This window comes from Chlorocebus sabaeus, chromosome 7, assembly GCF_047675955.1.
Source record: "Chlorocebus sabaeus isolate Y175 chromosome 7, mChlSab1.0.hap1, whole genome shotgun sequence".
NCBI lineage: Eukaryota > Metazoa > Chordata > Mammalia > Primates > Cercopithecidae > Chlorocebus > Chlorocebus sabaeus.
The window spans coordinates 116,618,678-116,634,691 of NC_132910.1; the positions used below are offsets into that span (position 1 = coordinate 116,618,678).

Genomic DNA, 16,014 nt, shown 5'->3' on the forward strand with positions numbered 1-16,014 from the left:
TAAGGTTTTGGGGTAGGGAATGGGGACACTGTCAGCAGCTCAAGAGTAGGAATCCTCCAGATGACATTTGCATTCTCTGGGCTTTCAGATGGGCTAAGCAGGATTCATTCTTGTTGAGCTCTGCACTAGGGCAACACTATTATTAATTATGCAAACTTTTTTTTTGGATGGATAAGAGAATTTGAGAATGACTCAGCAAGAGATTTCAAAATCAAATGCCTCTACCTGCTGATAGAACATGTTCTTTTAAAAATCTGGGCATTAGGAGTTTAAGATCTATGGAAGGGAAGCTCCATTGTTGCAGTGACCTCTGAGAAAGACCCAGTTTTGTAAAGAACATTTGGTCAGTTCAGTTCCACGTAGCCTTGCTATACTTTAAGTTGAAAATAGTTGGTACTTTTTCAAGATTGGCTTCTTAGTTTTCTCTAACAAACATGAATAAAACCTAGTAAAATCTCCAAACCAAAGATGACTTTATCATCAAAGGGGTGTGTGTGTGTGTGTGTGTGTGTGTGTTTACCTTCATACATTCCTCTAGATAATAACTTGGATCCGGGGAATACTAGTCAAATAAGATGTAAGGCTTTTTTTTTTTTTTTTTTTTTTTTTTACAAGTCCTTGCTAAAGTGACAGTTAAAGATTTAGTTGGAAAAGCAAAGCTCCCAATCACTAGTCCCTTCGAAGCTTGTTGGGGGAGAAGTCATCTCACCTATTTTGGAAACTACTTGCAGATGTGGGGAAACCTCGGAATTGCTCACAACAGGGGTTTTGCAGAGATTTCCTCTGATTTTTTCCCTCCCCAATTTCCCACAACCTGTGTTTGTCTTGAGTCTGCTCGGCTGACATGTGGTTTACCTCGCTGACCCTCCTGCCAGATTTTACACCCTCTCCTCTGAAGAAGTAAAACATTACTGAAGCCGAAGGATACAGAGCAACTCTGCTCACGGGCGCCAGAACTGTCACAGAAAATTTGCTTCCCGAGTATTCCATCCAACTTCCCTTCCTGCGCCCACGTGAGCCATAGCGCCAGCCCATCGGCAAGGTCTCAGCGTTTCCTGCTGCTGCAATCTGTAACTTGATTTTGGATTTTTTTTTTTTAATTGCAGTTCTGAGGATCTTAGTTCTTAGCAAAACTTTGTTGGTTAGGAGACTTTTACAGTAGTCTGTTTATTTTCTTACCAAAATCGTGAAGACTCGCACACTTTTCCTCCATTCCTGCCCTGCTCTAAGGTTAAACAGCAGCAAAGGAAAGAAATACACACTCGCTGTTTATTTGGGGGGAGGGGAAATATGGATTTGCAGCTAAGTTATCACGATCCTTCGCTCCACCCCCGGTCTGGCACTTTCAACTGACACGTACATCATCTATTAATTGTTGTTTACCGACTCAGATACATAATATATTCATTTTTATCTTTGGTAAAATATAAATGGAATTGTCAGCGCGCTCCTGTCTGTTTGTTTGTCTAAGGCTATCAAAAGAAGTCAAGAGAGGAGCCTGTGGCCCGGATCCTGACCCTGATTGTATGAATAAGTAAGCAGGATGCAAGTGATTGGGTTAGATGGTGCGAATATTTTTTTTTTCAAGTTAGGAAGAGGGTAAAAAGACAGGCTGGCGGGGGGAAGGCAAACAGTGCATCCCCAAATCCTCACACTTTTGCTCTCTTGCAGTCAGTTGCTTTGCTGGCTTCTGCAGGCTTTTAAGGTCTCGCGGCGTAGAAATGCCTGGCCCCCACCCCCTTCCTCGGTCTCCCCTTTCAATTCAGATGTGCTGATGTGCAGACCGGATTCATCTTCTCGGAGCGGCGGCGGCGGCTTTGGGCTCAGGCGGCGGCGGCTCGCGCTCGGCCGCGGAGTCCTGGCAGCAGCGGGGACGCGGCGCGGGAGCCCGAGCACTGGTGGCAGCTGAACCCGCGGGGCGCCGCTGGCCGAGCCGCGGCCGCGGGAAGTTCGGCAGCCAGAAGAACGATCTGGCAGGCTACAAGCGCCAGCGCCGCCAGAGCCGAGTTTGCCTGCGCCCTCCCAGCCTCCGAATGCCGAGTTCCTTACCTGCCCTCCGCCCACCCGCGGGCCCCTAGCCAACTTCTCCCTGCGACTGGGGGTAACAGGCAGTGCTTGCCCTCTCTACCGTCCCGGCGGCATCCACATGTCTCCGGACACCTGAGCACCCCGGTCCCGCCGAGGAGCCTCCCGGTAGGGAGAACAGCACCGGTGCCCCTAGCCCCGCACATCCCCGCGAACCGCGGCTGCCTAACCTCCGGGTCCCGTCCCCTCCTTTTCCTCCGGGGGAGGAGGATGGGGTTGGAAAAGCTTTCCCTGAGGATGCTCGTGTGGCTGGTGGCCTCGGGGATTGTTTTCTACGGGGAGCTATGGGTCTGCGCTGGCCTCGATTATGATTACACTTTTGATGGGAACGAAGAGGATAAAACAGAGACTATAGATTACAAGGACCCGTGTAAAGCCGGTAAGTGGCTCTCCAGGTTGGGATGGTGGCGCGCCGGGGGCCGCTGCGCTGGGTTTCCGATGGGTGGCGGTGGGAGCTCACCTGTTTCCTTCCCTCCCGCGTCAGCCCCTCCGCCGCCCCTCCTTCTCTCCCCCTCCTTTCTCTTCCCTTCCCCACCCGCAAGTGGCAGCCGCTGCGGCCCCAGTTGACGAGAGTTCTATGCTAGTGGGATCCGCTGCCAAGCTCCCATCTCCCAGTTTGGGAATAACGTCCTGGAGTTTCTGATCCCTGTCTGCTCCCCCACCGAAATGAAACAAGTCGTAAATATAGCTGGCTGCTGTAGGTTTTAAATTCCAACACTCAGCGGGCTTTATGCATCTGGAAGGGACACCGCCTTCTTCCCCCCGCCCCCGACCAGGGCGCGGTTTCCCAGCGCTCGTTCGAGACCGAGTGGGCAGGGTTCCCCCAAAAGATACGGGAGGATGGCATTGCTACCTCCAGACACCTTGGCTCCCTCTTTTACCAGAAATTTCAAGTGTGGATTCCAGGCTAGAAGGGGATTGTGACAATCTCGGAAGAACTCACTTCTAGACGGGATTCTGATGCATTTGCCCATTTAAAATAAACTGAAAAAAAAAAAAAATGTTTTTAAGTTGCTACCCCATTCAAACTTGTGTCTTCCTTCCTGCTGACACCCCAGGGAAATGCAGTCGGACCAGCACTGCCTGAAGCTCAGCTTCTCGCGTCGCAGGGTTCCTGAATGTCCCAGGTCCTTCCCCTCCCTTCTACGCCTCTGGCGCCGCTGCCAGCCTCTCTCGCGCGCGGGGCGGCGCTTCCCTCTCGCCGCCTAAGGTCGGAGACGCACGTGCCCGGGGCCGCTACCACGTGAGCGCAGCCCCCGGGGGCGCCCAGCACTGGCGGAGGCTCCTGTCCGGGCTCCGTGAACTCCTGGTTCCTTGCTGTATTGGGCTGTGGCTGAGGTGATCCGCGCTCAGTGTGGACGCACGAATAACTTCGTAAAGGTTGCACGGTGGTTGGGGCTAACCTAGTGCAGCGGTTTGTAAGCGGAAGGCACGTTGGGTTCCATCCCAAGAGGTGTGGGCTTTAGCGAAGCGTAGAGGGAGGGAGTGGACAAAGTCAAATATACCTAGGGTTCTCCATATTCCGTGCGGGGTTGCTCTGTGACTGGGTTTTCTTCCCTTCCATAACTAGATAAGCATTATTCATCCTCTCTTGGGCCTGGAGGAAGGAGAGGTGTACACAATGAAGAACAATGCTGGAAATTCCCTAGTTAATTTTTACCTTTGATGACACATTGTTCTGACAAAAAGGGTATGTGTGTTCTGTTCACATTATCACGTCTTTCTCGGTGCACCCTTAAGTGCAGATACTTATTTAAAACTCAGAGTAGCTTAGCAGGAGCCTGTCAGGCTGGAACTCAGAATTCTGATTTAATTCGGTTTTGCTGATCAGTTCCCTGCTGTCACTTTTAATAACTGTATCTATTTTCCCACTGAAAGTTTCTTGGGCCACCCGGGATGGTTTGGACAAGGAGATGCTGATTGCTGTGGTGGGTGACCAGTGGCTGGGCATTCAGAATCTGCTCTCTGCAACTCCTTAAATGTACTTTTTGCTAAGAAATTTCTTTTGAATAATGTTGTAACTTGCTGAAAATTGTGCATTTTCTTGTTTATGGTAGGGTAGAAATGAAGTACATTATTTCAACAGATTGTGTAGGAAAACATCTACTTTGATACCTTGTTGTGTGAAAGATTCAAGCAGATAAGTGTTTGCACCATGTGTATTGAAACACACCTCGGACATTAATGTTTAGTTTCTTTAGCAAATAAACATCTAGGTAAAAAAAAAAAAAAAAAAAAAAAAAAGAAGAAACACTTTAAAAGCATTTACTTTTTGTTTCCCCTTTGATGCTGGTTTATTTTTGAATAAAGCTGCTGAAAGTAAAGCAACAACAAAACCAACGTTGAATGGATGATTACCCTAATCTTATTTCTTCTCTGTTTTTGAGAAGAGGCATACCAGTACACACCTGTGTGTGTGTTCACACGCATGCATGTGTGTGTGTAATGAGAGAGAAATAAGAATGGCTTAAGTGGAGGGCTGAGAAGTATGCACAGAATATGAGTCCCTTTTAAAATTACCACCCTGCTTTTGAATTTAGGCTTCAATTTACCGTCTTGGCTAAAGACGGGCAAAATTTTAGTGCCTCCTTTCTAGCACTGGGAAAGTCAAATCAAAGTTCCAATAACAGGAAAAAAAATGAAATAATACATTGAAATCCCAAGCAAGAGTCAAAAAAAGAAAAAAAAAAAGAAAAGAAAAAAGGTCACTGAGATAAGGAAGATGGGGACAGGTCTGTGAAAGAAAGCCATGCAAAAGCAAAAGAGAAGGTACTTTCCAGACACTTGGGGCACCTTTGATCTGCCCTTTCCAAATAACAGATTGGAGAGCATGGCCCATGAAATAAAGGGGCCTTTCTGAGCTTCTCTAACAGGGTCTTCATATTCCTTAAAATACACGGTGGCTTGGGATCACAATGACAATCATGGCTTTGTGGTTTTAAAGCACTTTTGAGTGCTGGTGTTCGCAACAGCTCAATATGGTAGAGTTTGTTACTATTCCCATTTTACACATAGGAAAACAGAGACCCAGTGAGGTTACATGTCTTTTTTAGGATTACTCAGAACTCGATTCCGAGTTTCCTGGTTGCAAAGTCTGGCTGTATTTGACAATTACACTACATTCTTTGTGGGCCTTTTGGAGGCGTTCATTGAGAAGATAATAGGAATTAGTCCAGGTTTACCAGGAATCCAGACTAACAGAGATGCAATTACTTGCATATCAGATATAGGTGAAGTGAGGAACATAGCTTCAGATTTTCGAAACTCAAATCCTTGAGGACAGAAATCAGAACTGGTTTTTAATGTTTATCACAGGAATGGATTACTACTGTTAGGAATTTAATATGTTCTCAATACCTTCTTGATATCTATAGACTGGTTGATACTACCATTTACAAACTTCTTTTCTAAACAAGATCAAATGTGTGTTACCCAATGAGATTTGCTTCTCAATTACAACTTTAAAAATTGTGCTATCCTCAACACATTTGTGAAATAGAATGCAATTTGTTTACCTATCAGAACTCTGATTTCAAGTTCATGAAACGATAGGGTAGAAAGGAATCCTTGTGTTAATTTGATAGAATGTTTACTCAGAAAGATATTATAGGTATAAGTGATAGTAGGTAAATATACCCGCACAACTGCGGATATATTTATGTAGCCAAATCCATTAGGATAAAATATAGGTATTTTATTTCTCTATATGAGTAGATATACACAAAGATACAGATAATTCAAAAGAATGTCTGGCTGTCTTTCATCAGTGCAGTACACAATCACCTGAATATGTAATCACATTGCTCTTACTCTCTAGGTCAGGAAGGTCCCAAGGGACATTGGGAAGCTGATGCTGCAGGCGCTCATTCCAGAGCAGAGACTGAGGTGTCCTGTTTCATTGTCGTACTATAGAAATAAGTGTTAATCTGAGTATTAATATCTGTGAAGAGCCTGGGCAAATTTAGTTTGTAAGTTAATCTTCTGCCAAGTATGTGTACAGATTACATGCAAAAGCAGATACCTGATGAAGTAACTGTGTATTAGCACATACCCTTCCTTCTCTTTTCTCCTTCTCTTCTTCCCTCCCTTCCATTCCTTGCTTTTTTCCTCCCTTCCCTTCTTCCCCTTCTTCTTTCTTTCTTTCCATCTTTTTTTAATCTATATTTAAGAGAATATTAGGAAAGCTCAGGCAACTGCAAATAGAATATCTAATAGGAGAAATTGAAGAAATTAGTGTTTTGAATCTTGGGTAGAGGCATATAGAATTGGTGGAGTAAGATGTGTATGCAGAATGATATCCTTACTCTCTGTAGACATTTGTGAACACCTTGACAAAAGATTTTCTACCTAGAAGCACCTGAGTAAATAACTCCTAATTTTGGAAAAAAACAAAAAACCCCAAGCATGATTAAAGGTCAGTGCCTTGCAAGGTGAAATTTGCCTGTAGAGGAGCACCTGCAAGCCTGTCTATATAGAAATAGGCTTTTGGTGTTTTAGAAAACTCTTTTTGCTTTTCTTTATAGTCGGTGCTCTGGTGTACTAGTATGCTAGGCCTTGTGATAATTTTCCTTATTTTATAATTTCTAGGTAACATTGCCTCATTCTTTTGGCCCTCAGTGTTGTACTTTCTAGCTGAACTGGCCATTTTTGAATTTGATGTCCTATTCCATATCTTTATTCCATCATAGTTTTAGATGTCCAAACATTTATTTCTTAGTCGATGCCTCTCTAGACTGCTGCACTCTCATTTACAAATGTGTTTCATAGAGCTGCCTCACCTAATCAGTTTCTTCTGTTTTAGTTTTCATTCCTCAGATCTTGATTTTTTTTTTCCTCTTCTTGCTTTGGGTGCCAACTCAGAAGTGGCCAAAATACGCTGTTTGCAAAAGGGATGGATAAGGCATTATATTCTGTACATTTGAATTCTGCTCCTCTTTTGTCAACAGTAATTCCTTAGTCCTTGTCTTGAGGGCCTACATCCACATTTGGTCCACAATGGCAGTTACTGTTATTAGGTATGAAAAAGATTTTTTTTTTTTTCTTAAATATATTCCCTCAGACTGAGTGAGGTCAAAAGCTCTTCTTTTCCATCCTTTTTGTTTGTTTACATAGTCTCCTGAGATCCTCCCACGTTTTGCTTCTGGATAGTTTCATTCACAAATTCAAAACCTAAGTGGAACCCCTTCTCTTAGCTAGTTGGTGTAATAATGCATAGAATTCTTATTTCAAGTAGGTGCCCAGTCAACCCTACTTGACTCAATGTAGGCCTCCTTAGATCAAGGTGAAACAGTCCATATGGAAAAGTTAACATAAAATTCCACAGCTTTCCCTCTTACCCTGATCATGGCTTCCTTTTTCTTCTCCTCCTCTTCCTCCTCCTCCTCCTCCTCCTCCTCCTCCTTCTCCTTCTCCTTCTCCTTCTTCTTCTTCTTCTTCCTCTTCCTCTTCCTCTTCCTCTTCCTCCTCTTCTTTCTGAGACAGGATCTCACTCTGTCACCAGGTTGGAGTGCAGTGGCACGATCTTGGCTCACAGCCTCGACCTACTAGGCTCAAGCAATCCTCCTACCTCAGCCTCCGTAGCAGCTGGGACTACAGGTGCATGCCACCATGCCCAGCTAATTTTATTGTTTGTATTTTATTTTATTTTTTTGCAGAGACAGGGTTTCACCATGTTGCCTAGCCGGGTCTTGAACTCCTGAACCAAGTGATTCACCCGCCTCAACCTCCCAATGTGCTGGCATTACAGGCGTGAGCACCCGACTGACAGTTTCCTTTTCTATGAAAGCCTAGTATAAGCCATGTATGGTTCCTCCTTCAGAAACCATATTGTCTTCCTCTATTGTGTATGCAGGAATCCTATTTTTGAACATCTTAGCATTTTTCTCTCATGTGAAATTGAGACTTACTTGCCAATAGTTAAAGCCATATTCTTTGCAAACCTTCTTATGGTTATTAGTCACCTTAATCATCCTTCACACCTTTCAATCATTGAGGTCTTGACATGATCGCTTATAGAAATGCGATTCTTCTGGAACTCAGGTAGGTAGTATCAAGTGCAGATAATTTGCCATCATTCATTTTAGAATATTATTTATTCTAATAGTGCTTTCGACCCATCTGCTTAAAGTATGTAAAACTAGGACCCTCCTTAAGCTTTTCTAAGAATGCTTAGAGAAGACAGAGGCAAATAATCCATTTAAAATGAGGCATTGCACATCCTGCTGAGACCATCTGGTGTCTAGGGAAGTGGTGGGGATGGGGGAGCCATGTTGCTCCCCTGAACTGTGAGAACTCCCCCCTGCAGCATCTTGAGCTCAGACTTAGGCCAGGACTCAGGGGCCTGGCAAGGTTCCTGAGGATGTAGGATTTCCTCATCCTCAGGATGAGGGGAGTTTGGAAACCTCTTACAGTTCTTTCATATTCCAGGATCTGGAATTAATTGTGGACTTATCCTTCCTAAATTGAGGAGTGCAGAGTCCTCTCCCCAACTCTGGATATGGCAGAATGATTTAGCAATATGGCTTTAGTGGTTTTTGTCTTTAGTTATCTATTGAATACTAACACTTGGGGGAGGAAAACTTAAAAATATATATAACCTCAAAGCTATGGAATGAATGACATAGATTGTGTTCTTTTCCAGAAAGCAGGAGGAGGGAATCCCTTGCTTATTTATTTCATTCTTGCCATTGTGAGCCCTAAAAATGGAATACTGACTATTGGACTTGAAGATATTGTGGACTGGCTAATGGACTGCTAGTTTTGTCAGCTCTTTATAGAATGTGTGCTAATCTTGTCAAGCTATTCTAAAGAGCTCAACTACATATTTTGTATTAAGAAGTCTACTAAATTAGGTGTTAACTGAAATCCAGAAAGTGAAGCAAGGTGGTGTTTATCTTACTCAACTCCTCTCCTGCAACTTACATTTAGAGTTTAAGCTTAAAAAATTGCTATCCACTATATCTTTTAAAAGAACTTCCTTGAATGATAATTCTAAAAAGTTGAAACCATACATTACATGGGTCAGAAGTGCTCTAAATATATTATTTTTTCCCAACTCAAATCTAGTTTTATGTATTGGTATGCTACTCGAAACATTCAACTCAGTGTTTAAAAAAGACTTCAACAGTTTTTAACACACTGTACCATTTTACAAGTCAGGGGAGTTGCTACAGAGGTGGAGATAAAAGGCATATATTTACGCTCAGTGTTTTAAATATTCTGCGTTGTTGAGCTTTCCAATGATGACATTTAATTTGTGTGATGGGTGAGGCAGAGTTGGAGGGGTGGAGGGTGGACTAGTTCCCTCATTCCTTACATTTCTCATCTGTGTTAAACTGTCAGCACATGGATTGCGTACCACACAGTCACCTCTGGTAGCTCCTGGACCGCTTGCTGCTGTAAGTGTCTTCTGAGCAATCTTCGTTGGCTCTAAGTGTATTTGAAGAGTTTATTGGAATAATCTCAGTTTATTGTAAAGTGTTGGAAACCACCTTGTCATTAGCTTAGTTGACTGACCATTCAGAAAAGATGGAACTTTGTTCTTCTGCCCTTTTCTTTTCAGAGCACAAATACCTAACAGTTGGGGCTTATGGTATTTTGTTTTTCATATTCAGATTAAAGATAATTAAGCATATGCCTCATTGCATGGAAGTTAAAACCTTTCAAATATCCCAGGGAGGAACACCATGAATAATTCGGAAACACCAAATGGAGAATATTAAAGAAGGGAAGGAGTCCTCACCTATCTCAAGTACCCCGCATATCTAGGAAGTATCTTCATGGCTCACGTCATCATAAGATAGTTTACATTTTTGCATTAAAAAATCTAGTCTCCTGTCTTCACCGTATTCCCATCAATTAACATTATCGCTCCTTCTGGATACATGAGGAAAACGGACAAGTGGTGAGGGCTTGAACTCGAGTTTCTATATTTCTGATGACTTTCCTTTTTCAAATTTCTCACACTTGGCTCTGCAGCCAGCACAAATGTAGTCAGACTGTCAATTTACATGGTGGTGAACATCCATCCATTGTGATTTCTTTGTTGAGAATGCATCTTGCTTTTAGTGTTCTTGCATTTTTATAAGCCACGTACTGTATTGTCAGAGTAAGACCAGAACTTTATAATCACATGGAGTGTGGTGCATGGCCTCCTCCCTCTCGAGAGCGTTCTCCTAGCGTGAGAAGTTATGAATGAAACACCTACTTATGGATGAAACAAACAAAAATGCAAATGACTAATTTTAACAGGATTAGAGATATGTCTGAGGGTGAATAGTGTAGGGGAGACAATGCTGTGTGTAGCCACAAGTATATGCATTGTGAAAGCAGGCCTTCCATGTCCATTAAGACAGGGGCTGGGTTGGATGTGGGTAGAATTCAGTCATGAGTGCCCTGTTGCTGGCACAGGCTCTGACATTTTGTGTGGTAATGTGTTGTTTCACACTTTAAATTTGCTGAGTATTCATTGAATTCATGATTATGAGCCCATACAGAGTGCAAGAACATCCTTTCAAATGCAGTTGAAAAAAATTCAGGAAAGTGGTTTACAGTGTACACTATGTATGTAAATGATGTGTGAATGCTTTTGAGAAAACAAATATGCTGTGTGAAGTTACTTAAATAACTTCACCTTATTCAATCCTAACTTGTCTAAAAGCCTAAGGTCAAATGCTTGAAAACTTTTAGAGATAATAGGATCAAATAAACTTCTTGGAACTCTGGCCTGGTTTCCTAAGAGGAGGAAGTCTGGCAAATTCAAATTGTGTACCATATGTAATATTTACTATACGGGTATTATAATTTTTTTGAAGAAAACATATTATTATTTAGCAAATTATCATATTTTCTAAGATGAAGAATTCCTGCTTGTACTTGTTTCCTAACAAGTGGTAGAACAAAATCTGGTAAAACAGGCTTCTCATTTTTTTCTTGCCTCCTTCTTTTCTACCTAAGACCTAGGGGAAAATTTTCTTTTATATATGTATATTCTTTAGTCCCAAGAGAAGAAATAGTATATCACTAAACCTGAATGCAGTGTAGCTGGCAGGCAGTCACCAGGGTCAGAATAATTGGATTTTGGTAGCTGGAACGGGTAAAAGAAATCATGACCTAAATCAGGGCCTCTGTGTTGCTTTATGTTTCTTTTTTCTTTTTTTTTTTTTTTTTGTTTGAGATGGGTTTTGCCCTTGTTGCCCAGGTTGGAGTGCAGTGGTGTGATCTCGGCTCACTGCAACCTCTGCCTCCCGGGTTCAAGGGATTCTCCTGCCTCAGCCTCCCGAGAAGCTGGGATTACAGGCAGGCACCACCAAGCCCGGCTAGTTTTATATTTTCAGTAGAGACGGGGTTTCTCCATATTGGTCAGGCTGGTCTTGAACTCCCGACCTCAGGTGATCCGCCTGCCCCAGCCTTCCAAGTTGCTGTATGTTTCTATTTAGAAAGGTATTTGTGAGCAGTTTGCTGGGTGAACTGGTGACCAAGAGTTAACACACCAAGAGTTAAGAAGATACATGTTCAAGGATGAAAATAGTACAGTAAGAACAGATGAACTAGTGACCAAGAGTTAACGCACAGAAAGAAGATATTGATTATAGGATATACTTCCAGTTTGTTCCACGATGAAAATAGTTATAGTAAGAACAGATCTCTGGTGTATACAATGGAACTCAGAAATAGCATGGGGGTTCATACACAAAACTGTATGTTTCGAAAACGAGTGTCCTATATTAAATCTTATTCTTGTATTGAATGGCACTTTTAGCTGAGTGTTTTAAGGTAACTTGGTTTATATCTCCCAGTGATAGAATCAGATTTTGAATTCAAAACTCTGGACTCAATGGGCTGCCGAGATCTGCCTTTCATTTTCTTTCTTTTTTTATATGGGTACTTTTTTGCAGGTTGGATTTGGTTTAAAAATTAGTTTTTTCAGGTTTCAAGGGGGCAGAATAATAATCTATTAAAATGTGGGCTTTGGAGTGACAGGGCCATGAGTTCCAATACTAAACCCCCCACATAATAACCATGTGTGGCTTTCAGCAAGTTGTTTAACCCCATTACATTTCTGTTTTCTGACCTATAAAATAAAGGTGATATTATAATTCTCATGATGTTGTTATAAGAATTAAGTAATTGTAAAGTACATATCAATTTTTCTGGAACATAACAAACACTGTATTATTTTATTCACAGTAGTATAAATATGTAAGATGTGTAGGATTTTTAATCACAACTACTCATTTGTGGAGAGATGATCCTTATGAAACCATTTGTGGGATAAAGGTCTTTGTTTCTTCCCATGTGTTAAAACACTTTCATATCTCAAGTCCTCTGAACTTTTCAACTGAGAAGATAAATCCCCCAAGTAGACCTTGTTTGAAAAGATACCAGAGGCAACCAATAGAAAGATTTTTCAGATGTTATTCTCTTGGCTATTTGCTCATATGCCTAATACACTCAAAATATATTGACAATTTTCAATTCACGTTGACTGAAGTGTGAATAGAACCTTGGCTATATATATAGTCTTTCGGTAATTTCTGGTTCAGATTGTGTTTGCCATCTGGATCAATTTGAAGAGCTTAGATATTCACAATCTATGTTTACACAGAGCTAAGTTTGAGCACATGGCTCTAAACTACAAATATTCATTAATTCATTAAACAGTTTTTCAACATTCTTATGAAGGAAACACAGATTTATCCTTGGGGTTTACAGAAGTGTGCCTCACCTAGTATAGTCTTCACATTGCCATTTGCAGGTGGATGATTACTCACGTATAAATAGTTGTTTATGTATTAATAACACAATTGCGTGCTAAAGTTATTTTAATTTAGCATTAGAAAATAGATACTGTTATAAATTATGATAATCTGAATATGTATTCTTACACATTTTTGCTGGATTTTTCTTTACTCAAGATAAATGAAGATTAATATAATATCAATGTAAAGCTTTGTGGAGAGCACTGCAACTTTTAAGTAAGTACTTTGTAGGCTTTGTTATTTGGCAGAGGATTAGTATGAGTGTAACAAATAATTACTTATGCAGATATTTGGAAGTAGTCTGTGTAAGCAGCTTGGTTTTAAAATCACACAACTTGATTTTAAAATTTCAATTTGTGGCCGGGTGCGATGGCTCATGCCTGTAATCCCAACACTTTGGGAGGCCGAGGCAGGTGGATCACCTGAGGCCAAGAGTTCGAGACCAGCCTGGCCAACATGATGAAACCCCGTCTCTGCTAAAAGTATAAAATTTAGCCAGGTGCAGTGGCGAGTGTCTGTAATCCCAGCTACTCTGGAGGCTGATGCAGGAGAATTGCTTTAACCTGGGAGGTGGAGGTTGCAGTGAACCGAGATTGTACCACTGCACTCCAGTCATGGTGACAGAGTGAGACTCTGTCTCAAAAAAATAATAATAAAATAAAATAAAATAAAATAAAATAAAATAAATGTCAACTTGTTTCTCATGTTCTCCCACATTATTTGGCAGAGCACAATTCTGTTCTTCACACTATATCCTTATTCTTAAATACATTTGAAGTTACCAGGTTCACTTTTTCTACATTTATAGGTCAGTAGAAGCCAAAATAAACAGTAAAATGAATGAAGTGAATGTTTACTCTTTTTATTTCTCCTGTTCTACTGTGATTTTGAAAAGTAAATGTAAGTTTTGCTTTTTAAAAAATAATCTTATCTGGGTAGTGGTATGAAAACTGGAAACAAACTAGAGTGGTAGTCAAGAAATGTAAATTCCAGTACTGGCTCTGTAGCTGTATTTGTGTTGCCCTCAGGACATCCCTTGGTTTTCCTGGGCCTCAGCCTCTGAGGTTTGGAAGTCTCTAAGGCTGTTCAAGGCCTAAAGCAGTCTGAATCCTGGTGTCTCTGACATTGGAAGTAAGAGCTCCTCTCAAGTGGTACCAAGAAGTTGTAGTGCCGGGGGCTTAACGCTATACACCGAGAGGAAGGGGAAATTGTTCACATCTCTCCAGGGGTCACTCTTGATAAACCCTCAGGTTTCTGATGGTTTTGTTCGTATCATGGCAGCCACCGTAGGCCCTGAAGTAGGCCATGCAATTTCATGACTTGTCTGCCAGAATTAACCCTGAAAGCAATCTATGCCTAAATTTCCCTCCCTCTTCCTACCTCATTACTTCCAAAAAAAAAAAAAAAAAAAAAAAAAAAACAACAAAAAAAAACTACTAAAAGAGTATCAAGGTGTGTGAGAATAGCAGGTATCTTACATATGTATCAGAGCATGTTAGTGTCACATTACCATCAGAATTGAAGGTTGTTCAGTCGGATTGTTTTCACAGGAAAAAATGGATTGGTATATTGGGATGAGGGAAGCCTATTCTGTCGAGTTTGAGGTCAGTGTTCATAATGGAGAGAACAAGAACTACAGGCAACGAAACCGCAGGAAAATTGTTTTGACTGAAAGCGTTTTACCACGTACATGACATGTTAACAGATATATCCTTATATTAATTAATTACTTGAATATATCCTTGAAAATATACTTCTACTTGGCATAATTGGATATTGTTATTTATTTTCGTAAAATTCAGCTCCACAAACCTCTGTTTTTCTTAAAGTGTCTAGTAAGGAACTATTCTTGGTAACTCATTTTACGTATTTTTTTTGATGAGTTTAAATTGTCAAACAAATCATCACCAAAGCAAGTTTCACTTTTGTGGCTTTTATAATAGTAAGAAGGAAGCCCAATAGAAATCCATAACATGAATCTAGGTAGTGTAATTGGATTAGAAGAGCGCTGGATATTCTGTAGGAGACCTAGGTGCAAGTGTTGGCTGTTTTGTTTAATTATATTATCTTGGTCTACCTACATAATGCTTCAGAGCTTACGTTCACACATTTGTAATGTGGGGATAGTGATCCCTAGTCTATGAAACATGGAATGATTACATGTGTAAGGTCTCGGTAAACTATGATGCACTGCACAGACTGAAATTAATAAAAGCACTATTTTGCACATGGTATGTTTCAGGAATATGCTTGGGGGGTACACAAATAAGATGTGTTCTCTTCCTAAAAGGATTTCAAAATCTACTAGAAAAAAGTAACAAATACTTTAACTATCAAGATAAAAATGCAGTAAACAAAGTACGATCTCCCTTGGTATTCATGGGGGATTAGTTCCAGCACCCCTGCAGATAGCAAAAATCTGAGAATGCTCTAGTCCCATATATAAAATGGCATAGTATTTGAATATAAACCACTCAATCCTCTCATATACTTGAAATCGCCCCTAGATTCCATGTAACACTTAATACAATATAAATGCTATGGGACTAATAATGCTGTATTGTAAAAATTCATATTTTTTAACCATTGCATTTATTTATTTATTTTTGAATATTTTCCATCTGTAGTTGGTTGAATCTGTGGATATGGAGGGCTGATTGTTCTATGGTAGCACAGAGGAGGGAATGCATTAATTATGCGTCTCAGGGAAGGTGACATTTGAGCTGGATCTTGAAGTCCTGTAATTTTCTTCCTGGAGAAAAGATGGGGCAAAACTTTAGAGTCAAATAACTAAGATAAAAGCTGAAGCTCTGAAAGTTCTTCAGTTTTATGAAAATATAGGAAGTGGCAAATGGTCTAATGTGGACAGAGCAAAGGATGTGTAAGGGTTAATGCTTTGGCAAAAAATGATTCTGAAAGATAGTGTAAAGGATCTTTAAAGCCCGGGTTGTGACCTTGACCCTGTTGGCGGTGAGAAGTGAACTTACTGAAAATTTAAAGCAGATCATTGGCTTGATTATAGTCATATGTTGTAAAGAGATGTTAGGAGGTAAAGAGTGAGCTGGTGTAGTTGGTGGAAGAAGTAATGAGAAAGTGGGAGGAGGGAGGCTTGTTAGATTATAGTAGAAGTAGAGGCAAGTACCGGATGAGTGCTTGCATTTGCACCATG

The 16,014-nt window shown here is 41.0% G+C and overlaps 1 protein-coding gene across 2 annotated transcripts in view; it reads left to right on the forward strand.

Annotated features, from left to right (window-relative positions):
• The first annotated feature begins 1,608 nt into the window (after positions 1 to 1,608).
• Positions 1,609 to 16,014, forward strand: part of TLL1 (tolloid like 1) — a 222,240-nt gene continuing 207,834 nt past the window's right edge. Inside the window, exon 1 of one of the 2 annotated variants that reach the window (XM_008000210.3) lies at positions 1,609 to 2,464. In XM_008000210.3, coding sequence (XP_007998401.1) covers positions 2,296 to 2,464 — 169 coding nt within the window. In that variant the 5' untranslated portion in view covers positions 1,609 to 2,295. The remainder of the gene's footprint in view (positions 2,465 to 16,014) is intronic. The other variant, XM_008000212.3, reaches the window with a different exon arrangement.